General features: G+C 35.8%; 1 protein-coding gene across 1 annotated transcript in view; it reads left to right on the top strand.

The window, feature by feature from the left end:
• Positions 1-26,717, top strand: part of LOC150098753 (transmembrane protease serine 9-like) — a 65,642-nt gene that overhangs the window by 17,012 nt on the left and 21,913 nt on the right. The window contains exons 8-12 of the mRNA XM_090405741.1: positions 54-98; positions 319-398; positions 2,742-2,833; positions 7,047-7,300; positions 23,796-23,932. Of these exons, the coding sequence (XP_090261867.1) occupies positions 54-98; positions 319-398; positions 2,742-2,833; positions 7,047-7,300; positions 23,796-23,932 (608 nt within the window). The remainder of the gene's footprint in view (positions 1-53; positions 99-318; positions 399-2,741; positions 2,834-7,046; positions 7,301-23,795; positions 23,933-26,717) is intronic.

The raw sequence follows: 26,717 nt of genomic DNA, 5'->3' as shown, positions 1-26,717 counted from the left end.
TCTTAGCATAATACTTCAGTATAATATTTTACTTCGTTTTCCTTTAATTACAGAAGTGACTCCACCACCACCAATTCTACCACCGATTACTGACTGCAGTAAGTACACGAATACTTTTTTGAACTTGTAATTGTTTTCTTCCTTCACACGTCACACTTACGTAAAAAGAGCTACAAATTTATTCATTTACATTAAGAGACTAAATAAGTTAATGAACAGTTTATTCGTGTTAACGTCAACACATGGATACATAAAATATTTTAGCCACATTTTATCTGTTGTCTGCTGAAATTATTTCAAGTTTTATGTATACATTAGAATGTGGAATAGAAAATGCAGATGAAGACAGAATTGTCGGAGGCGAAAATGTTTATCCAGCCAACAGATATCCCTGGATGGTAAGGAAAGATTATTATTTTTTTTTTATTATTATTATTATTTTTTATTTTAAGAGAAATTGTTCTAATCACTCTATCACTGTACTTATGATATGAGTAATTGATAAGAAAGTCTTCTAAACCATTGCCCGTTCTTAACAGTCCTTAATTAACATCAGTCTATTACGAGACACCTCCACTGAGTCCATTGATTTATTGTGGGAAGACAATATTCGCATAACCCACCGATTATACTACTTAATTATCCTGTCTACATCAGTAGCGGATTGTGTTCCTTTGAGGCCCTAGGTGCAAAAATAACAAATATAGATTGACTAAATTTTTAGAGGCATACTAACTTTTTGATATGTAATTTTTGAGGCCCCTCGAGACTACGAGGTCCTAGACGAGCGCCTAGGACGCCTATTGGGAAATCCACCACTGGTCTACATAATACGCCACCAACCTTCATGATATTTTGTCTGCAAATTGCACTAGGTTTGCTTGTATGTGAGATGAAAAATCCGAGTTTTTGGGAGTAAAAACCATGCTACATTCGTATGGGACCGGCTAATTCTCCTTCACATGAAGCAGTCGATATAAAGTTTCCTCTCGTCACGATCAGAATCGAAATCAGGTCTTTTTCAATGGAAGGGCGCAGTGCTCCATTATTCTTCCAGTTGCACTTTTTCAGTGAAGGTCCTTAAAAAATTTTCAAAGCTAAACAGCATGTGTATATTTAAACAACTATATCGCTGTGATCATTTCTGTCCCTAACTTTTCGAAATTAACCGAGTCCTTCCCTAGCAAGTTTGTTCATTACTAAGTGCTTTTAAACAAGTCTTGTTTCCATTCTGCTAGACTGGGGAAGAAGGACCGTTTCAAGATCGATTCTAGTTGTGACTACAGATTTTTTTTTTTTTTTTTTTGGCTTGCAACCGGTTCCAGAGTTAGTCGATTTTTGGCATGGGTAGGTACGGTTTTCTTATAGGAAATTCGAGTTTTTAACTTCGCAAGTCAAGAAGAAACGATCGTAGAACTCATACCATTTCTGATAATAATATATAGTGTCAGGGTTAGTGATTGAGATATGATGGAAGCTGTCTGACGCACTTTGCACTTACCAGAGACCTTTGGATCTTGATATTCTTGGACCAGCTTCCAGTGACTGATAAGGGTGAAGATTGACGGGCCATCGATTGTCAAAAAAAAAAAAAAAATTCGGCTAAAAGGGCCTCCAGTACATCCTTTGGGACCTTACAATAGACTTTAAAAAAAAAAAAACAATTATAATCCTTACTAGGTTAAAAATATTTTGGAAAATATCATTTCTATAATGCATGAATAAAATAGTTTTGGCTTTTGAATGTTTAAATATTATAAATCATGACAAGCGATATTCATATCATCCCTTTAAAAATGGTATACAAACAAAATGTCATAATATTTTTGTTCTTTTCAAGGTATTTTTTTACGCAAACGTGTCTCACAACAATATGAGAAACATCGACGCTTTAAGAAAAGATTTTCATATGTGAGAATAAGAAGCAAGTGAAGGTGGAAAGAGTTTGCATTCTGTGTACGGAGGTTATCGACTATCTTAATTAACTCATAGCACGTTTTTTTTTTTCATTCTTTTCACTTTCTCCTCTGTGGTAATAGAGTTCGGTACGGAAAGTGTGATGATACACTTGCCTGAACTGGTAAGATACATTGCTTAGCTACTTCTGTATAAAACGTTCAACCCTGATGATGAATCCAGATGCTCTTTCAGCACACACACACACACACACCCTTCAAAGGAAATAAAAGAGAGAGAGAGAGAGAAACATTTCGAGACATGGAAAAACATGTTCTATCCTGGTATCATCTTCACGCTTTGGTTGCCTTCTTTAAAAAAGTGAAGGTTAGTTAGCTGGTCTGTTGGCAAAAGAAGAATTCACTCACTTAATAAACACAATACAATGTCCTCACAGCTGATGCTTCGGCCGTAATTCCAAACAACTTTTTGAAACCATTAGAAAAAAAAAGAACGGGATAAAATAAAGTGAATCTCACTGCACGTTTTTGGTGATAATACATACCCAAAGGTAATAACTCAATGACTTTTGATGTTCAGATGCTTTTTCCAAAATTATTCACATTTCCGGGAGAAAAAAAATAAGTCTATGAAAATTTTTGTTAGGCTGACTCCAGTATCTCCTCCTCGTAAAATCATACTTGCCCACTGGTAGAATAATTTCCTGTATAACGTTTTCGATGTTATTATAGTAGCATTAGTAAAATTTGTCTATCGCTAACAAAAGCAGTATAAATAACAGTTTATGCATCATGTGCAATATCCGTATTATTCGTATTCTTTAGGCTGGTTTGGTGAATGATCGGAACAAATTGTATTGTGGAGCAGCTCTTGTTAACAGACAATATGTTCTTACTGCAAGTCACTGCGTGGAAAAGTAAGAAAATTTTCTATTTTAGTGGAAAGTACATTGCATTTTATTTTATTTATCCACCTTTTTATATTCATTACTCAATCTTGCATTAAATTGCTAAAACAATATAATTGTGCAACGAATTTACCAAACGAAAATTATTCCGATGTGTTTCTGATAATAAATGACAATATTTATTTCCTTGTATAACAAGTTATCGAATTAAAATAAATGTGGACTTCATTCTACTTGAGATTAAAACTGAAAGAATGCAACTGTTCTATTTCAGTGCATCTAAGGTCATCTTAATTTAATTCTGGAATATTAGTCCCCACAGCTTTTCTTTATTTCTCAATTATAATGGATATTATTAACAAGATATCCTATCTTTCGTGATTTCTACGAATATGGTACATTCAGAAGAAAGGACATTAACTAAAGCAAGAAAGGAAAACTAGTTAAATGACCAATCAGTTGTACCTTTTTCATTTTTTTTTTAATTTTTTTTTATGATTAGCCCATACACGCGAGGTTGATTGATTAACCTATCGTACCGTATATGGGTAGCGGGTTTGAAAAGGAGAAACTTGTTTACATTTGACTTAAAAGCCTGCATATTGTATTCCTTTGGAAATACATCAGGGGAAAGACTGTTCCACAGTACAGCAGTAGTAGCAGGGATGGAGGGAAAAAAGAAACTTGTTCTGTGGGTTTGAAAGTGTATTGCGAAAGAATGTTGGGCGGCAGCTGTAAGTGTTCCAAAAGGCTTAGTACGGAGTATGACAATTATTGATGCTATTCCAGATGAAGATTTTCCATGAAAATTTAGTATAGACATAATGCAGAAACCAAACGCCTATGCATAAGTGGGAGGAGTGAGTTGGTAAGAGATGGGTTATTAATCAATCTAATTGCGCTCCTCTGTATTGAGTCAAGCATTTTGAGGGAGCTTTAAAAGCCCCACTCCAAATGTGAGAGTAGTATTCGATAGTTGGGCGGATTTGTGATCTGTATAAGGTTAACAGCTGTTCAGAGGTGAAGTAACGTCTTGGACGAAAGAGAAATCCTAGTTTTTTAGAAGCTGAGGAAGCAATGGTTATGATGTGTTTATGGTAGGAGAGGCTTGATGTCATGATAATTCCAAGAAGAGAAATCTCATCTTGTCTGGACATTTGAGTGTTATCAAAAATAATACTGAGGGAAATGGTTCTTTTTTTATGGGAAATAAGACAGAACTGGGTTTTACCAGCATTTAAATTGACAAGGTTATCTGAGTCCCATTAAAGGATCGCGTGGAGATCAGAATTGAGGGCAGTAGTGGTTGATGTTCTGTAGGTTGAGATGAGTTGTGTACAGTAAGGTTTATCAAATGAAAGGGAAGAGTGCAATGTGCTGTCAGCTGCAAAACTGTGTATTGGGTTGGAGGTCAACTGAAGTAGGTCATTGAAATACAATAGGAAGACGTTTTGAGAGAGAAGTGAACCTCGTGGAACTACGGCATTAGCTGGATGGTGAGAGGATAAGAACCATCTACATAGTGTGCGTCCAGAAAGAAAGCTGGAAATCCACCTGTAGAAGTCCTGGAAATCCACCTGCAGAGTCCAAATGATGGGAGTTTGCTTACCTAGCCTTTGTGCCAGATCCAGTCTAAAGCTTTGGAGATATCAAGTGTAACCACTTTAGTTTCATCATATTTCTCCATGGCATCTGTCCAGAGATGGGCGATATATGAGAGTAGATCTCCTGTTGATCAGCAGCGACAGGATCCATACTGATGGTCGCTTAATAGCTGGGTGCCTTCACGGTAGTGTAGGAGTTGGTAATTGATGGGTTTCTCCATTACTTTAGATAGGATTCAGGTGGGTGAGATTGGGCGGTAGTTAGATGGTAGTGATTGGAAATTAGTTGAATATAGGCCAATTTCCATAGTGTAGGACAGATACCAGTGGACTAGGAGAATATGTACAGGAGGCATAGGATAGAAATCTGTTCTGGTGCATAAACCCTCAGGACAATTGGAGGAGTGCCCTCAGTGGCAGGAGACTTTTTTATGTAAAATTTAGACAATAGGTTTCTGATCTCTATCTGGAAAAAGAATATAAGGGGCATTGTAAGTTCGGCCATTGGAATGGTTGGGAACATTTACCATTACAGATATTTTACAGATTACAGATGTTTACTTTACATTACAGATATTTCGCGAAATGAATCATATCGTATCTTCGATAACTAGAAAAAAACAAGTATATTTAAGAGCAACCGACTGCACAGGAGTTCAGCTGTTCTCTGCTGTTCATGTCCACAGTTGCTGCTGAATTCCATTATGATAAAAACATACATTGAAACCCTTTGGAGTACAATTAGACATCGTCCTCAATCGCAATGATGATCTACAAAATAATTTCCTAACTTTAATAATACTTACAACACCTTGCAATTTAGATAATATAGAAGTACTTTGACAAAACTTTCCTCAAACAAACGGTCACGTATCAACTTATACGTTGTTGTTGTTGTTGCTGTCTTGTACTTTGAACGGTCTTATATATTTCCATGTGGTCCTTGAACTGCTTCGGCTATGTCAGTGGTTAAATTTTAAACGAATAAGTTCCGGAGGCCCTACACAAAATAACCAATTGTATTTACCTTTGGATGCTATCAAGGGAAACTGCAAACCTACCCGTTCCTTTCATCACGCGTTCGTAATCAGGCGACTTTGATATTATTGACCTTATATACACATTCCAAACTGTAAACAGTTGTTGAATAATAACACAATGATGTAGGCATAATTATCGTGAAGAAAAGTCACAAAACAGAAAAATGTTCCTACAAAACCGATTGTATTTACCTTTGAATGCGATCCACTGGTCGAGTGTCCAGCAAGTCAGCAAATCTTTCCTTTCGTTCAGCGTATTAATATTATCGCATTGCAACTGATGAGAATTCTGTGTTTTGGGGAATCGTTACAGACCTCTTTCTCTTTAGAAACTAAACACAAACTGTCATTACAAACTCGTTTTCTATTATCACTTTATCAGAGCTATTTTTCCGTTCAAAGAAGGTACCAATATACTTATCCATAATTGAAATACCAAACTTACTCGAATATAACTCGCCGTCGCATATAACTCGCACCTCTGATTTTACTTTTCGAAAACGAAATTAAAAAGTTTCGCATATACTCGCACATGAAAAAAAGTTTAAATACATCCATGTCGGGCGATAGTAACACGCTTGCAGCCGTAAACAACACGTCCTTCCCGACAGCCACTTCACTATACTGCACGAGGCAAGAAAAACAAGTACTTTTATTATGTCAGTGAATAAGGTATGAGCAGTCTGTGTAATATAGTTCTCAACAAATAGTACAATTAGAGACAACTGGAATAAAAACGACACTAATTAATGAATCACATACCCCCTCATACAGAAACTATGCTGTATAGACTCAAGGAAAACCGTATGTTGCACCGGCAAACACAGTATCTAACTAAAAACTATTGTTATTAATTAGATGTGTTGAGTTCGCCTGCCCCTGCTTTGGGGCATTCAACTGAACATGTTAAAATTCATAAACGTGTTAAAACTAAGAAATATATATAGTGAATGTTGTTATAGCAGTTTCAGTTATGGAATTCGGTTGAAGAGAGTTAGCATTTCAACTCAATGTAGGCTATGTTTTTATTTTTTCATCGTGGAACCTTTTGTTAATACCGCACCAATCATATGCACGTTTTAATAACCTGTCTTTGCTGTTTGTTTCGCGTTAGGCTTAATTACCTTAAAGGGAGTAAAGTCACAGAAAAGAAAAATGTTCTTGGTCCAGTGCATAAAAAAGTTCCAGGGCCGTGCTCTTGAGAGCCCCGACTGAATTGAACCATTGGGCTATGCCAATGATTTGTTTCGTATAGAGCTGTTGTTCAGGATTAGGGTGCATTGCTTGCAAGGCTGCTGTAATTGCTGGACAGGTAAAAATGTGAGTGGTGTCAGTTCAGTATTAGGGCAGTTATTGCAGTTTCTCTATGTTCTCATATCATCCATATTGATCTTCATTCCTCTAACTTATACGTAGTGCAGTTATTCTATGTTGTGTTAGTCGTAACCTCTGCAGTTGGATTAATTTGATAGTTTTCTTATTTTGTGATTCACTTCACCATGTAATAAATATCCGATTTATTGGATATTTTTAGATTAATTTAACTTTCGAGATTAATATTTCTTTTAATAATTTCAGATTACAGCCATCTGCTTTGCGAGTTATGCTTGGTGTGCATCATGTGCCAACTAGTCCGTATCCCGTACGGGTGTCTGAAATCATCATGCATCCCAACTACACCAGGGGAAATTACAACAACGACATTGCCATTATTAAGTTGACTAATCCAATTGAGTTCACGCGTACTGTGCAACCGGTCTGTGTACTCCCACCAAACATAAAAACAGATGGCTTAATTGGTCGAGTAACTGGTTGGGGTCGAACATCAGAAGGTAAATATATATTTTCTATATGAGCAAACAAATAAATAATAAAATACAGTAATAAAAATTTCTTTTTTTTATTGCATGGAATTAATTGTAGTCCAATCACAGCTTGTGTTCAATCGTCCTACATCATTTGATCATAGTTAATATAAAGAGGAGGAAAATTATTTCCCATACTGAGTTAGAGAAAGATTTTATTAACAGAAATGCACTGCAGTTTTATGGTTTCCTTACGGATTTTCCTTGCAGTACAATTACGCAACACTAGTCAATGTTAATCTCGCCAATGGCACATCTGATTATCCATTCTAGCAGTAGACGATATGTATACAGCAAGTTATGCTTGACGAGAAATGATGTTCACGTTTTCATCCTTATTTTCCCAATGTTATACGTGTATAACAAAAGATCGCAGAAATATCTTCACGTCTAGGTTGCTTACATGGTGCAGAGATTTCATTAAGTTGTTCTAGTAACCCATAATGCACTACATACTTCCTTTTCAGGAGTGTGTAATACCATGCATTATGAAAGAGCTGCTACTCAGACCACTTTCTACCTTTATAAAATCTCATCATATCACTTGACCTGGAGATACTGAGAGATGATAGTAGATATTGGAGGATCTGAGAATCAGATATACGAAAATTGAATGGTTGGCGATACGCTGCAAATTTTATATGGATATCGACTTATTCTGATATCAATATGTTAACTGTTAAGTTATTTGATGGATGGACTAAATCCTTGACTCTTAATCCCTTTATCTGTATTAGTGGTTGAGAATGGGGGGGGGGCGCTCGGCCCCGATCCTTGTGAGCGTCTAATGGTTGCTGATGTTGTGTCTTCTATAACGTATGTTGGTCTTGTGTATTTTGAGACGTCTCCAGGGAATTTATTTTGAATTATTTATAACTTCTTGATATTCCATGCAGTGGTGTGTCGCTAGGCTAGTGAGGCGTAAGTTAAGAGAGATCATATCACTGTTTTGTAAAGAGAGTCTTGTTGCTCAAGAGGAATAGAGTTGGGCCAATTGGCTTTTGTGGCGCTGAAATCTGTTGCGTTCTGAACTGCGGGCCTTTATTCAGTTGTACTCCTAGATATTTGCCAGGGTATAGGTTTTCCGAACATGTGTATACAGCTTATATCAGATTTGCTCATGTTCTGGTGAAGAGTACTGGAGAGCTTTCTTTCGTACTGATGAAGAGTGTCACCTGGCGAACCACTTTTCCAGTTTTTCGGATGCTTTGATGATTGTATTATCGGCATAAAAGCGGTGATAGTAGGAAATATTTTAGGAAGGTCTGCGATATAGATGGAGAAAAAACGGGGGGGGGGGGTTGCAGCGAGCCTCGAGGAACTCCTGCAATAATTCTTCTTACTGCAGATCTGATTTCTTTTATTTTTACGCTGTATTTGCGGTTGTTGAGACAGGGATTGATGAATAAGATGAGATATTTTCAGAATTTTGCTTGGAATAGTTTGTGAATTAGACCTTCGTGCCAAATCTTGCCAAATGCTTTAGCCACTTCCAAGAAGATAGCACCGAAGTGTTTATTTATTTGATCCATTGTTGATGTGTTCAACAATTCTGTAATTCTGATGTGTGATTGAGTGTCCTTTTCTGAATCCGAAGTGTTGATCTTGAATAATTTGAGCGTTTTCTCCTGCTTCTTGAAGCCGTGAGAGGACTACATGTTCTGCTACTTTGCCTATGCAAAAATATAGGCTAATAGGCAGAGGCGTAGCTAAGGAGGGGCGGAGGGAGCGGTCCGCCCCGGGCGGCACTTTGAACTTTTTTGAACTTTTGCAGTTAATTTCAAAATACACTCTCGAGAACTCATTTCCAAAGATTGTAATACTACTGCGAATTTTCATCACAATTGCTGTAAGTGTTGCTAGTTGTGAGAGGAGTTTTCTAAATAAAATTGATGACGAATTAATTACCTAGTTTACTATGAAATAAGCTTCACCAATCTCATCGACGATTTTGCTAACAGAAAAGCAAGAAAAATAACATTTTAAAATGTTGAAATTAATGTTTTACTTCAAAAATAAACATAGTGTTTTAATTTATTTCTCTCTACGTCATTTGGACTTTCTGTAGTATTTTTGGTGTGTATTTAGAGGGGAAGCAAACTCAGGGACCGCTCCAGGTGGGGGGGAAGCTCTAGCTACACCTCCAGCGTGTAGAGAAGTGAAAAATCGTACTATTCCATTTTTAATGGGCACAAGATGCATGATGCCTTTGCAGGGAAGGAATTTGTGTGGTTTGTTAGAGATCCCATCTGAACCTGGTGCTTTTTTTCATGTTTAGTTTCCTGATGATTTACTGAACCTCTGCTAGCGACATAAGTCTGGTACTGATTGGAGGAAGGGGTCTGCGGCAAATTCGGAGCACTTTCATTGTTAGAGTTTTGGTGTTGGAGTTTTATAACCCATTACCTGTTGAGATAGTCCTTTAGTGGGTAGCGAAAACCTGATTTGAAGCTCTGTTGAATGCTTAGCGATCAGCTAGGGCCATAGTTTTATTGCACTGGCGAGTTGGTATTTCTCCTGGATGAGTGAATTTATTTCTTCGAGAAGCCGATTTGGTGGTGTGCGTGTGATAGTGGTAACTGAATGTAGTTCTGTTAGTACCTGAGTTTCTAGAGGAAGATTTTATTAACAGAAATGCACTGCAGTTTAATGGTTTCCTTGTTGCATTCTCTTCTTCAATAGTAGTTATGCGCCGGACTGGTCCAAAGTTTTCTTTAAGACGTACAGGGAGTTGATTCCAGTTGATAGCGATAGTGTTGTCTACGGAGAAATTATGTGCAGTGCCTAACTGGAGTATGATGGGGTTATGGTCTAAATTGATTTCATTGGCCGTTTGTAATGGTATGTGTTAAATTTTTCAGTATTACTACATCTAGTACATCTGGGTAGTATGTGCCGCCATAGTGAATATGTTCTACAGGACCCGATAACTGCTGTTTCTCATGACGGCGAAGGTGTTGATGGTTTGCCGTTATTGTTGGGGAAACCAATCTTCAAGGTTTTGTGCCTGGCGTTCAGATCACTGGCAATTATTACTGTTATTCCTGTGTTTAGTCAAGAAGTTTTTTGTTTAGAGAGGGTTATGTACTAAGAAATTTTAAGGCTGCCTGAGTTCGCATTTTATGAATTTCTATCACGGTGCCTTTGAGGTTTTTGGTGAGGGAGACTGCAAGTGCGGTTTGGTTTATGTGTCTTCTGATGAATATAGCGGAGGCCCGCACCTGGAATCCAGTAAGGACTGTAGTGTCTGATTCCGAGTTTGTCGGCTGGGCGGAGATGAGTTTCTTTGATGACGATTACGTCTACCTGATTTTGTGTGGTATATTCCTTTAGTTCTAAAATTTTATTGTTCAAGCCGCTGGCATTCGAACTGATAATCTGTACTGATGTGGGTCCTCTGTTCGGGCTAGTCATTCAGAAATACCGACAGCATTATCTGAGTGTGTTTCAGAATAATAAAACTGCTCTCCCATCACTTGATGGGAGAGCAGTTGTTTTCCAGTGGTGGATTTTTTGTTGAGTAATTCTTATTACAAGTGTGAAATATGAGCAGCCTCTATAGTGGGCGTGGTCTTCTACAATTAGCACATTTCGCTGTTGCGTTTTTGGTTTTATACAGGAGATAGTTGCCTGCTTACTTCCGCATTTCACTAATTGATAATCCGCTTTACAACAACGTTGAACGTGGCCCAACCGTTGGCATCTGTGGTATTGTGTGGTGATGGCTTTATGTTTCAGGATTTTTTTTTATAACCATGTGTCACAGGCTGTTTGCAGATCATATATGTCTTTGGTTCGTATTGATTTCAGCTAATATTAGGGGATATATTAAGTTTTGTTTGCTCTATTCGTACTGCTAATTTTAACTGGGTTGAAGCCTTTGTTTTGAAGATAGGTTGCAATTTCTTCTGTGGATATGGACTCTGTTACTCCGCGAAGTACAACTATCAGATTTTCCCCCATACTATTTAGAGCAGGTTGCTATTGTCAAGGAATTTTGTGAAGCTCCCAACAGTCTATATTTTTGGGTAGAATACGCATTCTTTTATTCAGCAAATGGATCTGAAAACATCAGCTAGTTATCAGTTGATCAGATGATTGGTAACTGTGATAGTCTGAGGTATCTTCTTTAGCATCAGAAGGTGGTGGTGGTGATGGTGAGGGATTTTCTGTATAAGAATTTTGTTGGTGTCTAAGAATTTTCCGAGTCGCATGAATTGGTTATAAACTTGGACGAAGTCCGTCTCGTCTGTTTATGTCCTCTTCATTATTTGTACTGGTATTACATATTAATACTACTTTAAGCAAATACAAATAAATTAACCTACCTCTGAATTATTCTCACTATAAACTGAAAACGAAATTCGCCAAATATGAAATCAGGATGCATGATGATTTAACCCTAAAACACACCCTAAACTATGAATATGACTAAAGTTTTAGTAACTCCTTTTTACTCACACCATGAGTAAATCTGGTTACGATTTATCGCATTTCTCTTTTATGAGTAATCACTGTGATGCATTGAAATTCTTACTATGATACAGCATAAATGAAAATATGAATACATTTTTGCAGTTACTACAGTATTATTTTGTATTATGAATCAATAAAATCTTTTTTACTACTCTCTCTCTCTCTCTCTCTCTCTCTCTCTCTCTCTCTCTCTCTCTCTCTCTCTGCTCAAAAATTGACTTGAAACATGAAACAAATCCCCTTTTTTACATAAGCCATGTACGAAGAAGTAGTTATCAATCTAAAAAATACATCTGATGAATCCATTTGGTTCCTAATTCCAAAGCTGGTGAAAGAAATGCAATTCCCTCAAAACTACTCTGCTACTAATGGCTCACAAAAAGTTAAGCAAGTTTGAGCACGGTTAGTAGTTGGAAGGTGTTCATCGATCGATGCTGTTGGCACACTCGTTGAGTCTTTGGACTTCCTGGAGGTGTCACATAATAATAATAATAATAATAATAATAATAATAATAATAATAATAATAATTACTGCCCCATCAGCTAGTTACTTGCATAGACAAAGTCGCAGAACGCGCAGTTCTCTCGCTGCATCAAAAAGGAGCAGAAAATGCGTAAATTGTTCCAGATAACACTTCTGATTCAAATAAGGCCATTCTATAATACATCAAATTTACCGAATTGTTGAAACACATCAACGAAGAATTCGAATGGCGACAATACATTGGCGACGTTGCCAAAGAATTTGACAAGATCTACTTTTTGACAAGATCACTACGGTCTAATTTCCAAACTATTCTAAGCAAAATTCCCAACACCTCTCATCTTACTCTTCAAATCCTATCTCAATAAATTCAGATTCAGAGTAAAAATAAACGAAATCAAATCTCCAATAAGAAGAATCACAACAGGAGTTTCCCCAAGACTCCCCGCTAATCCCCCAGATTTTCTCCATCTATATGGCAGACCTTCCTAAAATGTTTTCTACGATCACCGCTGTTTGTGCTGATGATACAATCATCATCATCATTGCCAGATCACTACGTCTGGAACTAGTCGCCAAGAAACTCCAAACTTGCAGCAGACGAACGCCAAAAGTGGTTCTTCAGGTAGCAGATCTCCATCAACCCGAAAGGGAAAAATAATAACTACTCTTCAGTACTCTTCACCAGAAGACGAGGAAACCCGATAGAAGCTCTACACATGTTCGGAAAATCTATACCATAGCAAACCTCTGCCAAATATTTAGGAGTAAAACTAGATAAACGCTTGCACATCAGGATGGAGACAGATCTCATCATCATCAAAGCAAATTGGACCACTGCCCAACTCTATTCCCTCTTAAACAAAAAATAGTCACCTAAACATGAACAACAGGATTCTACTTTACAAAACATTGGTAAGACCTCTCCTAACCTACGCCTCACCAGCCTGGGGAAATACCTCTGAAAGGAATATCAAGAAGCTATAAATAATCCAAAATAAATGCCTAAGGATGGCGCTGAACACTCCCTGGTTCATCAGGAATAGCCAATTGCATCGCCAGGCCAAGATATCAGACATAAGATCCTTCCTAAAAGCAACTGTTGCTGAAAAGTTTATGACGACTACCGACAATCACCGCAGCCAATTAATCCGTCAGACTGCCCGACTACACTCCTGGAGACTACTCTAAATACAGAAGAACTGAAATCCATTCTAGCAGATACAATATCAGCAACCGTTAAAAGCTCACAAGGAAATGGGCCGAGCGTCCTCTACCCGCCACTCTTAACCGCTAATACAGTTGAAAGGATTAAGAGAGACAAGGATTGTTGATACATTGGCAGCTATATTTTTTTATATAATAACTACAAAGTAAGATTGCTGTTAGTATTAGTAACAAAGAAAGGGTGTAGGCGTAGGTTTCTAATTTGCGTTTTAAGTGTGTTTCCAATTACCAATTATTCCACAATGATATATTTAAGCTGTGTGACCCAGTAGTTTAACCACTTATTTCGTTTCGGCTTGGTCATTATCAGGGGGTGTAGTCCTAAAAGAAATTTCCAAATTTCGCCAGGAAATATCCTAAAATTTGGAAATATCCTAAAAGATATTTAGGATATTTGGAAATATCCTAAAAGATATTTCCAAATTTCCCTGCTCTCGTCTTTCTTCTCTGCTACATGTGGTGATTGTCGATCTTCAGCTGACCGGTGATGCACTAGCCATGCCTTGAGGTAAGGAAGCGCATTCCATGTGGAAAGTGGTGGTCCATTAAGCTTGATAAACATTGCAGCAGAAACGTTTTCATTAAGAGTTTTGTGCGTAACTTTGTAATTATAACGTTCATAGCACTAAATCCTCGTTCACACTCAGCCGTGCTGCATGGTATATTGTAACTGCATTTGACAAAGGGGCCAAAGCAAAGGGCATCTTCTTCCCTCCTTCGTCGAAATACTCTCGAAATCCATGTAAAATGGATCGCACATTTTCAAGGCGGAATCGTGCGCACATTCTTCTAAAATAATATTTTCTTCGCCATATCGTGAGTTTTCTTTTTCATCTTCAGGCCATGTGTCAGGATTTAGAATTTCAAAGTCAGCCAACATTTGGTTATAACTTTCAGTTTCATGGTTGCCATCTTTACTTTTTTTGATGTGATGCAACAGTGGTAAAGCAACGTCTTTCAAAATTATTAATAATGCTTGTAAGGAACTGAAGTCTATCAATACTTATTATTTGTGAAAGAGAAAAGAGATCCCAAGATTATTCCGGCTTCAGGTTTCTTTTCTTCTGGCTTTTCCTTCAGCGATTCTATATACCGAATTGTTTGTTTCTATATTTGTTTCTATATACCGAAGTTTTTCAGTTCTTCCAAAACATCATTCATTAATGCTAAGTCCTTCAGGAACTCGATAGACTCCATGCGTTTATAAAGCCCAGTGAATTTTTTGCTTTCATTGGCCGTTCGTTTAGAATCAGAAGCTGCTTCTTTGAAATAAGCAATTAATGCTATATATGCATTCCATACTGCAGACACATATCAGAAACTACTAGCAACCCAATGACCATCTAGGACTCTTCCAATTTTAGTTAACTGGACACTCAAGCTTGAGGTTACTGTTTGCAACTCTGTCATAATTTTGGTGATTGACTAAATAAGGCATAAATAGTGTCAATGAAACTTCTGAAATGATTAATGGCATTCATGTCAGCAATACAGTCAAGAACAGGCAACTCCAAACGATGATTAAGACAGTGCCAAATAAAAATATTAGGTTGTTGCAGTTTAATCTGAAGCAATTTCCCAACACCAGAGGATCTACCAACTAGGACACTTGAATCGTCACATACAAAACAAATCAAGTTTCTCTTCAGGTAATACTCATTGAAACCGTATGAGCAAAGGCATTTAAGAAGTTCGTTAGTGATTGTTTCAGCATTTTGGTTTGCAAGAGTAATTAAGTCAAAAAATATAATTTCATCTTTGTTTGTATGAAAGTTTTAATATAGACTATTAAAGCAGATTGCTTGCCTAATGTTGTTGACTCATCTATTAAAATGAAAATTTTATGATCAGCACCTGTAAGTTCTGATATCTGTCTCTTTTTAAATTCTGATGCAATATGTTTGATTATTTCGGCTGCACTGTAACGTGAATGAAGAGTTATCCCAACATCAAGTCCGTTTTTTTTTTGCAATTGAATTAAATTTTCATGGTCACTGAATGGTCGATCATTCTTAACCAAGCGATAAGCAGTGTTAAAATTTTTTTCTGTTGCACTGATATGATGCTCTTTTTGTTGTAATGTTAAACTTTCTAACTGAGATTTTTTAGACTCGGCTAAAACTGATTCGCATTTTTTGTATGCTATAGATGCCTGATGGGCAGAAATTTTAGTTCTTAGGTATTTCAATTGCTGAGTTTTTTCTGTACCGTTAAATGTAATTGTGCAATTCACCCATTCGTTACTGGGAGATAACCTAAGTTTTGTGAAGTCCTAAGTCCCCTACTGATGAACAATCACTTCAACCTAAATATCTATTCTTTGCTATGAGCCACTTATGTTTGTCCTTGCGTTCAAGCCACTGTTGCTCTGACCATATTGCAGGGTATTCTACATTTATAGAATTAGTGTCAACAGTGGCGGCTCGTGGCTTGAAATCGTGGGGGTTCTGCAACTTTCGAAATATACATACAGGGCCGGATTAAGATCCATAGAGGCCCTAAGCATTTTAAAGATTTTGGTGCCCCATATATATGTAATTCAAAATATAAATAATAATAAACCATAAAATTAATTTTTATTTTTCAAAATGAAACAAAACTTATAGTAAGATGGAAAATAATGTTTATTTTAGTATACTTCAGCTTTATTTAGATTTGAAAAGTGTTCTCCTACTTTTTTTAATTGCAAAGTCTTTGATCAGATCCTCAAAATTAATCTTACGTAACACATCTGCTTCTATACTTAGTAGAGTTAAGGCATTCAACCTGCCTTGTTGCATAGTTGTTCTGATGGGATTTTTAATATACTTCAACTGAGAAAATGAACGCTCAGCTGAGCAATTCGTGACCATTAATATTAAACATATACGAAAGGCAATGTCTCTATTTGGAAAGGCACACTCAATATTGTCTTCTACAATTATTTTATAACGTTCAGCATGATTGAATCTTGTTTTTACATTTTTTTGTTGCACTGAACTTGTGGCGCACATATGAGTGAAACTGCTGAAGCTCAGCTGAGAAATTAGTGTTCAAGTCCTCTGGGTAGCATCAATCAGCTTTTGACAACACTGAGAATACCTTTCAATTTCAATAGATGATGAAGTCACTGAAGTAGTATTATGTGGCACATATCACTTAGAAAAGAAAATCTCTCTGATATTTCTTTGTAAATCCCTCCTCTTCTTCTCATGTCAGTTTCAAGTTTGTCAACAATTGTGTAAAAGGTGGTGATACTAAATTTATCTCTTTCATTCAGATATACGTCTGGAGCATCTCCGTCATTGGGTACCTTCTTTCTGATACGTTTGCAAGTTTGAGCTGCCTTATAATCAACATCTGGTAGCATTTCCTTTGTAGCTGTCTCATATCTTTCAAATTCATTTCGTGAAGTGCACAATTGGTCAGCTAATGATCCATACAGATCTGCACATGTTTTCAAGTTGACATCCTCATTCTGTAGAACTTGGCTTACTCTATGAATATTTTGCAAAATCTCATCCCAAAAATTCAACATAAAAACGAATTCTAGCTCTTGCATCTTATTTGCAATATTATCTGCTTCTCCTCTAGTGTCTCCCTTTTGTGACTGGTCTTCGGCTATACAGTCCAATTCTTCTAAAATTTGAAGGAAACATTTCAAAATTGCCGTTGCCATAGCATGTGCCTCCCATCTGGTATCAGAGAGGGATTTTAAGACATTTTCATTTCCAATACAACCTTCGCACTGTAGAGAAGAAATTAACCGCCTCTTGACAGCAGTCAACAGCACTTCGGCCTATCGAATTTAGTGAATGAGCTGCACAGGTCACATATATAGCAAGCTTGTTTGTTTATAAATTTTTTTGCTGCATCCCCTTATAACGCCTGGACATGTTAGCAGCGTTGTCATAAGACTGACCCTTACATTTTGAAAAGTTTAGCTGACAAACTTTACGTAAGTACTGCAACACCTGATTTGCCATTTCCTCACCGGTATGGCTTTTCATTTCCAGAAAGGTTAAAAAGTGTTCAATAGGCTGTCCATCATTTAAGTACCTAAGTACAACACTTAACTGGTCGATATGTGACAGATCTGGTGATGAATCAACTGACAAACTAAAATAACCAGAAGATTTTACTTCCTCAACAATAAGCAGTGGACCTTTTGAGCCATCAGTTGAATGAGTTCCTCATAGGTGGCTTTGGACAGATAAGAAGGATTTCCTTTGCCACAATTTCCATATTTCGCAATATGACCTGCTAAAAATGGATCAAACTTACTTATGAGCTCAAGCAGCCCTAAAAAGTTCCCATTTTGCAATGATCCAAATCTTTCTTCTGTTCCACGAAAAGCCAAGCCACGTTCAGCTAACGTACGAATAACAGCTATGACACGCCTCAGGACATGTTCCCAGTAATCATACTCTTCCTGAATTTGTTTTTCCAACTGTTGTCCCAACCCTACACCTTGTCTGTGAGTTAAGTATGTTAGCATAGAGTTTTGGTGAGTAGTGCTTTTTTCATGTTGATCAATTACATTAGTATTTTGCCAGTCACGGAACCCTTCTCTTGTAACAAAATGTGAGAACTTTTTATGACCAAAGAGTTTACAAACAAAACAATAAACTGATCCCGTTGATGGTGAATACAATTACCACTCTCTCTTGTATTCCTCACCATTGGCTTTTGTCCCAACAAAAAGTTTCTGCGAACAGTATCTTACTGGTTTGCCACTACTGAAATGTCGGTAAGACTTGTCAAATGGCCCATTGTGGTGTTGGCAGTCACTTGGTCCACAAGCAGTCCAATAATCCACGTCATCAGCAGAGAAATCAAGCCACAACCCTGAATCTTTTGCTATATTTACTTCATCTTTTGCTATATTTACTTCATCTTTTGCAAACTGGATCATTTCACCACCATCACCATGGCCCAGTAAACTTTCATTTTCAGCAATTATTTCAACCCCAGAATGTATTTGTAAAGCAACTTGCATCAACATTTGCAGTAGAGATATCAAGAGAATTTACAGACAAAGTGAGGTCAGTAGTGAGACATGTGCTAGATAAACCTGCTTGTGACACCTTCATGATTCCAACATCATATTTTGATTTTGAAGTGATCAAAGTGGTATCTGTGTCCACTTCTGATGACGGAGATTGGCTCTGATCAGGAATTGGTATATAATGTTGTGGAACTTGTGTGCAGCTTTGCAGTCTTGGAATCTAATTCCAAAGTCTCCTCTTGTTTCTTTTTTGATAGATTTCGCTTTTGTGCACCGCTTAACTGAACACGTTTCATGTTAGTTCTTGGGATCTGTTAAATACAGAAATAAAAAGATTATTTTGTTGATTACTAGGTGGCAATCAACACAGTCACACATATCACAGGCAAAATTCTACGAACAATTTAATTTTCGGCTTACAGCTGAATCTTGTGCTTTCGTGCTTTAATTAACTCTGATTTTACCGGAGTCACACTTCTGCGACACCTACGCCTTTTACCGGAGGCGCGTTTCTGAGACAACTACATGATTTGTTTTATATTTGCTTCTAGAACCATTTATAACACATAATTTATTAAAACAAAACCTAAAACAGACAGAAAAATAAAAAATAAAATGGTTACGTTAGAGTTTTATTAGGTCTTCTACATGTGTTATTATTTATTGAAACAAAGTAGGTAACAGTAAGAAAAGATAAAAACAATGAAAAACTAATTAAAAGTTAATTTAAATTAAATTCGTCATCTCACTAAAGCAGAAATTCTGTGGTGTCTCCCTTTCCATGATGCCCTAAGCATGTGCTTATTTTGCTTAATGGTTAATACAGCCCTGTATATATACACACTAAGTACAGTGTATATGTGTTTGGATAAAATACCAAAATTATGGTAAAAATTTAAAACAAAATTAAACATGAAAAATTATTGTTTATTATCGATAAAATTATACAGTTCAGCAGAGTCGGGACAAGGATGAGGCAAACGAGGCACTTGCCTCAGGTGAACAATGGGAAAGGGCGACAAATTGGTGAAAAATGAAAATTAATAATTTGCAAAATAAAAAAAAATAAATAAAAACCCAAATGTATCTTGCAATGTTCGTCAAATACTTTAAGCAAACTTACGATTTGCGTCGGACGCTCTCGCTTGATACATTCGTTTCCTCGTATGATATCACCCTAGTAAGCGGTATGGCACGCGAGTTTGGGCATTTTCGTTGTGCGTTATTTGTGCAGTGTGCTAGTATGACAGCGAGCAGAAGGTATTATTTTAAATACGTTAAACTTAAGGTAAGTTTTCTATTATATAAATTTATAGAAATGTTTCATTGTATGTTACATTATATTACGACTGCAATATTATTTTCCATTTTTATTTGTAATGTAATCAAAAGTGATTACATTACAAATATATATTTTTTCTTTTTCAGATGAACTAATGGCGTCAAGCAAACCCAGTGGTGCTGAATATAGGAAAAGAAGAAAATTGAGAAATTAAACAAATCAACATAGTGTAATACAGTTGCAAAATTGGCTAGAAAAACAGAGTACTTCAAATACAAGCAGTTCACTCGAGACAATACCGGTCATGACTCAAGAAAAGACGATTGAATTTGAAGAAAACACTACCATTGAAGATCAAGAAAAAGGAAGGGAAGTTGAAGAAGAGGAAATTGAAATACGAGAAAATTCGACAGAACAAGAAAAAGAGGTATTTATTTCTATTAATTTCAACGATCCTCCTTCATGGCCGCCTATTACGGATAAAATTAGATGTGTTCTAATTGAACATGGACCAGAACAAGAAGAAGACGCAGATGTTAGGGAATCTGCTTCAGAGGATGGCAGATTTTCAAAGGAATGGTTTTTTAAAAAACGTTCCAATGGAGAGCGAGTCCATCGTAACTGGCTCACTTTTTCAAAAATATCTATGTCGATATTTTGTTTTCTATGTATCCTTTTTGGTAAAGGAGGTAAAACGTATTCTGCCATCTGCAATTAAATCCGAGGATTTAAAGATTGGAAAAATCTAAATCGAATTTCCGATCATGAAAATTCTGTATTTCATCGCGACGCGTATCTCCATTGGAAATGCTTTGAAAAGAAACTTAAAACTGACGGTTTTATAGACGATTTGCTGCAAAAAGCAATACAGACAGAAAATGAAAGATGGCGAAATATTTTACGTGTTATGTTGGATGTAATTTTATTTTGTGGAAACAATAATTTACCTCTTAGAGGTACGCAAGAAATTATTGGTAATCTGAATGCAGGAATTTTTCTAAACTTGATTGAATTAATAAGCCGATACAATATGACCATCGCAGAACATGCTGCTAATCATAAGAAGGGGTCTGTTTCATACTTATCTAATAAGATTCAAGACGAATTTCTTTTACTCTTAAGGAACCATGTTCGAACTGAAATTCCTTCTAGAATTAAAGAATCGAAATACTTTTCCTTGATGTTTGACTGTACACCTGATGTATCTCATCACGAACAAATGTGCCAAATTATTCGATATGTAGTTATTAGGAAATGATTCTATTACGATTGAGGAAAGCTTTATAGATTTTATAGCGACAAAAGAAAAAACTGTAACGGTTTAGCCTATGAAATTGTCAATAAATTAGAAAAAAGATGGACTCGATATTCTAAACGTTAGAGGTCAAGGATATGACAATCGGGCAAACATGGCGGGTGTTTATAATGGGGCCATAATTTTACAATATTACAAGCCATAATTTCTCAAAAAAAATGAACAAGCTATGCACATTTCTTGTGCGGCTCATAGCCTTAATTTGGTTTGTAAAAATGCTGCTTCTTCAAATGCTAACATGATCACATTTTTCGGAATCGTTCAGAGACTTTAAAAGGTCATACAGACACACGATGGGCCTCAAGAGCAAATGCCATCAAGGTATTGCACCAACAAATACCCCAAGTGTATAAGATATTAATTGATTTGAGAAATGATCCATCATTGCAAGGCGCTGAAATTAAAAGCATATTGAAACAAATAAATTTTAAATTCTTATCTACATTATCTACATGGAATTTAATATTGCAAGAAGTTGATAAAATAAACAATGCTTTGCAATCAAAAACGATAACTATAATTAAAGCTTCATGTTTAATAGAAGGGTTATCTAATTCCTTTCAGCAAATGAGAGACACCATATGGGAAAATATTTTTTCTAAGAGTGAAAATTTGGCTTCAGAAATGGAATTGTCTACAGATTTTGAAAACGAACGAAGTCAAATTATTAAATTAGATTATTGATCTCAGCAATCAGATCCTTATAATGATAAATATTTATTTACAGTAGAAATGAAAGGGGTAATAGATATTTTAATAACACAACTTAGATGGAGATATGAAAAACTGTATGGGATTTCGTCTAACTTCGAATTTTTAACAGGTGAAAAATTAAAACCGATGGATACAGAAAATAAAAAAAAAAAAAAAAACTTGTGATTTATCCCTTAAATATCCAAACGATATAAATTCTGTAGAATTATTATCAGAAATAATCAGTTTCAAAAATCAGGCAATGACGTTAATTCCAGAAGTTTAGATCTTTTAAAAACAATTCATGATTATAGTTTAGTTCAGTCCTATCCAAATTTATAAGTTACCCTGAGAATAGTCCTAACACTACCTGTTGCTGTAGCTTCTGGTGAAAGAGGCTTCAGTAAAATAAAAATTATCGAAACATATTTAAGATCATCACTTGCTCAAGAAAAATTGTCAAATATGGCAATTTTATCAATCGAACAGGAATTTACAAAACAAATTAATTTTGTTAATATAATTGATGAATTAGCTTCACTAAAAGTAAGAAAAGTAAAACTTTAAAAAAGATTTTATATTGGGCATTTATTTATATATGTATTGTTAATATTATTTTGTCTCTATTATTAAATTAAATTACTGAAAATTTTGTAATATTAATTCATCTCATGTGTAATACTTATTTTGTTTTTCTTTTGTTAAGGTTGGTGTGATTTTAATTTTAATATGTGTAATTTTATGTTCCTACTACTATTGTACTATTACTGCGTTCTGTGACTTTTTTATTTAATTATTAATAAATTTATTTTGTTCCCAAAATCATTTATTTATTTATTTTTATTTAATACTTATTAGAAATAAAATAAAAAATACAAAAAAAAACTATATACATAGAGGTGAAAATTAATCCTCCTGCCTCAGATAAAAATACCTCTAGGTCCGGCTCTGCAGTTTAGTATAATTCAAAATTACTTAAAAATAAAATCCATTGTCATAACCCCAATAATGTTCTAAAATAAAAACTATAACAAATGTTATGTCTTTAATTGTAATATCCAAATATTTAAAGAGACGGAGTAAACACAATAAGCACTACGAACACTCTACTACTGGCGCAAACTGCATATCAACAACAGTGCAACTGCGCGACGGACAGTGCCTCATTACGCTAATAGCTCATCTCTCCCTATGGCGTGCATATGCTTGCGCGCGTACCAAATACTAGCAATATGACACTGGGGTAAATATAGTGCTGCTAGCGTCCTTCACCCTCCTAAGTGCTACAAGATGGATTTTTATTATTTTTTATACAAAATAAGAGAATTGTATAGGATTGCTGATGATAAAATTAAATATTACAAGCAAATATAAATTAATAAATATAATTATATATCGAGAAAAATTGGGAGTGGAGTGCTGCTGTTCCGTAGTACCTAGGCACGAGCCGTCCCTGCTTGCAAATAAATTTATTCATGTTCTTTGAGGATTATGAATTACTTTCGAGGTTTCATTTTTTTTTTTTTTTTTTTCAGGGGCTTAAGGATGTTCACTGTAAGTGCCGTGTTCAATTTCTTTTACGGATATTTCGGTGATCGTATGTTATTTTATTAATATCTGGATCGTTTTAGAACAATTACATTTTGTCATCCGATTCACTCATTTTTCTGCAGAAATAATTGTAAATGCATTATTTTGGAAGACAATTTACTAAGTTGTCCGACAAAATTTTTATTGGTAGGTATGTTACAAAGTTGAGAACTGAAGTCTTCAAATTCCTGTGGAGATTGTTGGTAAACCGACATTAGCATTAATAGTTGAAAACTTCTGTGTTATCAATTTAAAAGCGATGGCGCTATAGCTTCTCACACTGAAAATAGAAATTAACATTCCACAGACTATATTTATTTAGTCAACCTCGTTTAACAATACGTGTTAAAATAAACAACAAAATTATATGTGTATGTTTTCCTAAAAAAATTATGCGTTTTATTTTAGGAGGAGTTGAAAGCCAGATTCTCCAAGAAATCGATTTACCAATACTTTCCCATGCCCAGTGTGTGATAAAATATGGCGGGATAATAATTGAAAGTAAAATGTGTGCAGGAGGAGAATTGAATAAAGATGCTTGTCAGGTAAGGGAGAAAATTAAATATTTAATTAGCAGAAAGCATTCCTAAGAAAAACATAGATGCAAAAGTATTTAATTTCCTTGAGAATTTTGTGAAACAGAATGATAAACTTTTAGAAAATGGGCACGAGGTGATCTTCATCTCATCAAAATACAAAATGAATCAAAATTCAACTAGCTAAAACGTGAATGATGTGGGACGTTCATTTGCCACAGTAAGGGAAATGAGCAAATTTTACTGTATCATTTTTTTCAGTCATGCAGCATTCTAAAACAAAGTGATTATTCATAAAAATTATATATTTTTTATTTTATTTCGCGCATGGCTGTGTCTAAATGTATAGATGATTGCCAATGTAACAACAATATTATTTCTTCCACAGTACCTTTTAACAATAAAGGTGCTGTGGAAAAAATAGTGCACATTACTAAGTTAGAGTAACGAAGATAACGTCTTGCCTGTTTCCCCCACTGCGTATTCTAGTTCATCGCATAATTATTCTATATAGATTTTGTTTCTTTGGAATTACAGCCGAATTACGTGTAATTCGTGTGATTACATGTAATTAAAATCCGACATTGTTTGGCAGGGAGTTATAATCATATAGAGGTGGCAGGAGGTTTCCTGCCGGAAAACTCGTGCCACCTCTACATGATTATTATATCAGGTTTAGATCAATTTTGATGATGCCAGTCATTTCGATGTCACGTGGAATGTTGCCAAGTTCAAAGTCCCAGGATCAATATCTTAAGTTTTTTTCGATGTATGACAGCCAGTTGTCCAGGACATTCATGTGGGATCTAGTAATCACGATTCCATGCATTTCCATTAGTGAGTCTAATCAAGACCACTCTAAGTAGTCCTATATGCCGACATGGGTAGTCTGAGTGGTAGCACACCTCCTCTTCAATCAACAGGTCATGGATTCAGTTCTCTTCATAAGAAAGAAAGAGAACTAAAATACATCGAAGTTCATGACAGGAAAATCATCGCAGGCATTCGTTTTCTCTAAATACATATCTGTTCATCGTAACCATTGTAATTCATAATTGTAATGGGTAGTCACTCCACACTAATTATCGATAATTGTCCAGACACTTTAGCGATTTACAACTGATACTAGCAGGCGAATCCTAATATCGGGTATGTCCACCTTTGGCCTCTGCAACCTTTGAGGGAGGCTCTGCACCAATGTGCGCCAGACATCAGGTGGAATTTTTCACCATTCCTCAATTAAAGCAGCACTGCGTTCTACGACAGATTGAGGACATGCTACTTTGGATCTCAATTGCCGCTTCAATTCGTTCCACGGGTGTTCGATGGGGTTGAGGTCAGGACTCTGAGCTGTTTAACATCTCTTCACACCATTTCATAACAGCTGCAACTTTGTGGAATGGGGCGTTATTGTCTTGAGAGTGACATGGATCCATTCCATAAAAACTCCACAGTGTAGGCAGAACTTGATTATCCAGAATATCAAGGCCCCGAGCTGCCTTCACGGAACCATGGACAATGACCAGTAGTCCCACTCTAAACCAGCTGAATGCATCCCCACACCATTACTCCTCGCTACCAAACTTTACTGTGGATAGAATACATTGTGGTAACGAGCAGAGCCGTAACGAGGGCGTGGCGAAAAAGTCGGACCCAACTTGGTTTGGGGCACAAAACGTAAAAAATAAAAATAAATAAATGGAGATAAAAGTCTGCTATTTTATATTGTATTTTTAAATTTCTGCAATACACCGCTTTAGACATACAAATTCTGCAACACAGCGGAAGCACCGGTGAGTTCCAATTCGTCTCGAGTTAGATGGCAACGACAGCGCCTAATATCACGACTTGAACCACTTGAACATAACATTTCTTTGCAATTGTTCTCGTTTTTGTCTCAAATAAATTGTTCCGTCGCACCATTAACTACTAATGAATGTATTTTCCTATTTTATGATTTTGTAGAATTTTGTATCTCCAAATTCCCGTCTAATCCTAAACATTTGCATAGATAATCTAATACATTCCTCCGTTATCCTCCGAATGTGTCTTTCTGCCCATCCCAAGTTTATTACCTTCCATATTATAATTTTAATCCCGTTATGACCTCCTTCGATATCATTCCATCTACTTGAATCCCTCGTTTCATGACCTACCCACAAAAATTATTCGCCAGCCCTTATTTACATCACACCCAAGATTCGTAATTATTGTTAGATATTTTCGCTCTTTTGTGGAACTAAACATACTAAAAAAGACAGATAATTTTGTTTATACAATATACTGAGTAAGTACTATAAATAATTATATTAATAAAAACACAAATTTAAATTAAAAAACACTTCTAAGGTAATATGCCACCAAAAAAACCTTCCCGTGCACAGTTTAAAAAAAATAAGAGAACAAAAGATTGAAAATATAAAGAAAAATAAAACTCCAATTGATATTTTTATTTAAAAAAAAGCATCTATACCACCTCTAGTTCATTCAAGCTAAACAATTGAATTAAATCTGCCTTCTACAAGTAGTTATGTTTCATGTGAAATTGAAACAGAAGAGAAAAGTACAATTGAACATCAAAACCCGGAAATCGAGAAGCAATGTAATAATGATAATTATATAATGGATGTTAAATTAAAAATATCGATAATGCAAAAGGAATAGATTTTAATGATCCCACAACATGGCACATAACCAATAGTAACATGCAAATATTTGTTCAACATGGACCCGAGTTGTTCGATAATATAAGTGTTTATCCTGATACAGAAAATCGGCATTTTGATTAAAAAAA

Source organism: Typopeltis vanoorti, chromosome 15 (genome assembly GCF_054136105.1).
Source record: "Typopeltis vanoorti isolate ZY-2024b chromosome 15, IOZ_Tvanoo_1.0, whole genome shotgun sequence".
In the NCBI taxonomy this organism is placed as follows: Eukaryota; Metazoa; Arthropoda; class Arachnida; order Uropygi; family Thelyphonidae; genus Typopeltis; species Typopeltis vanoorti.
Note: the sequence above shows the minus strand (reverse complement) of the source record. Positions and strands in the feature narration are given on the sequence as shown.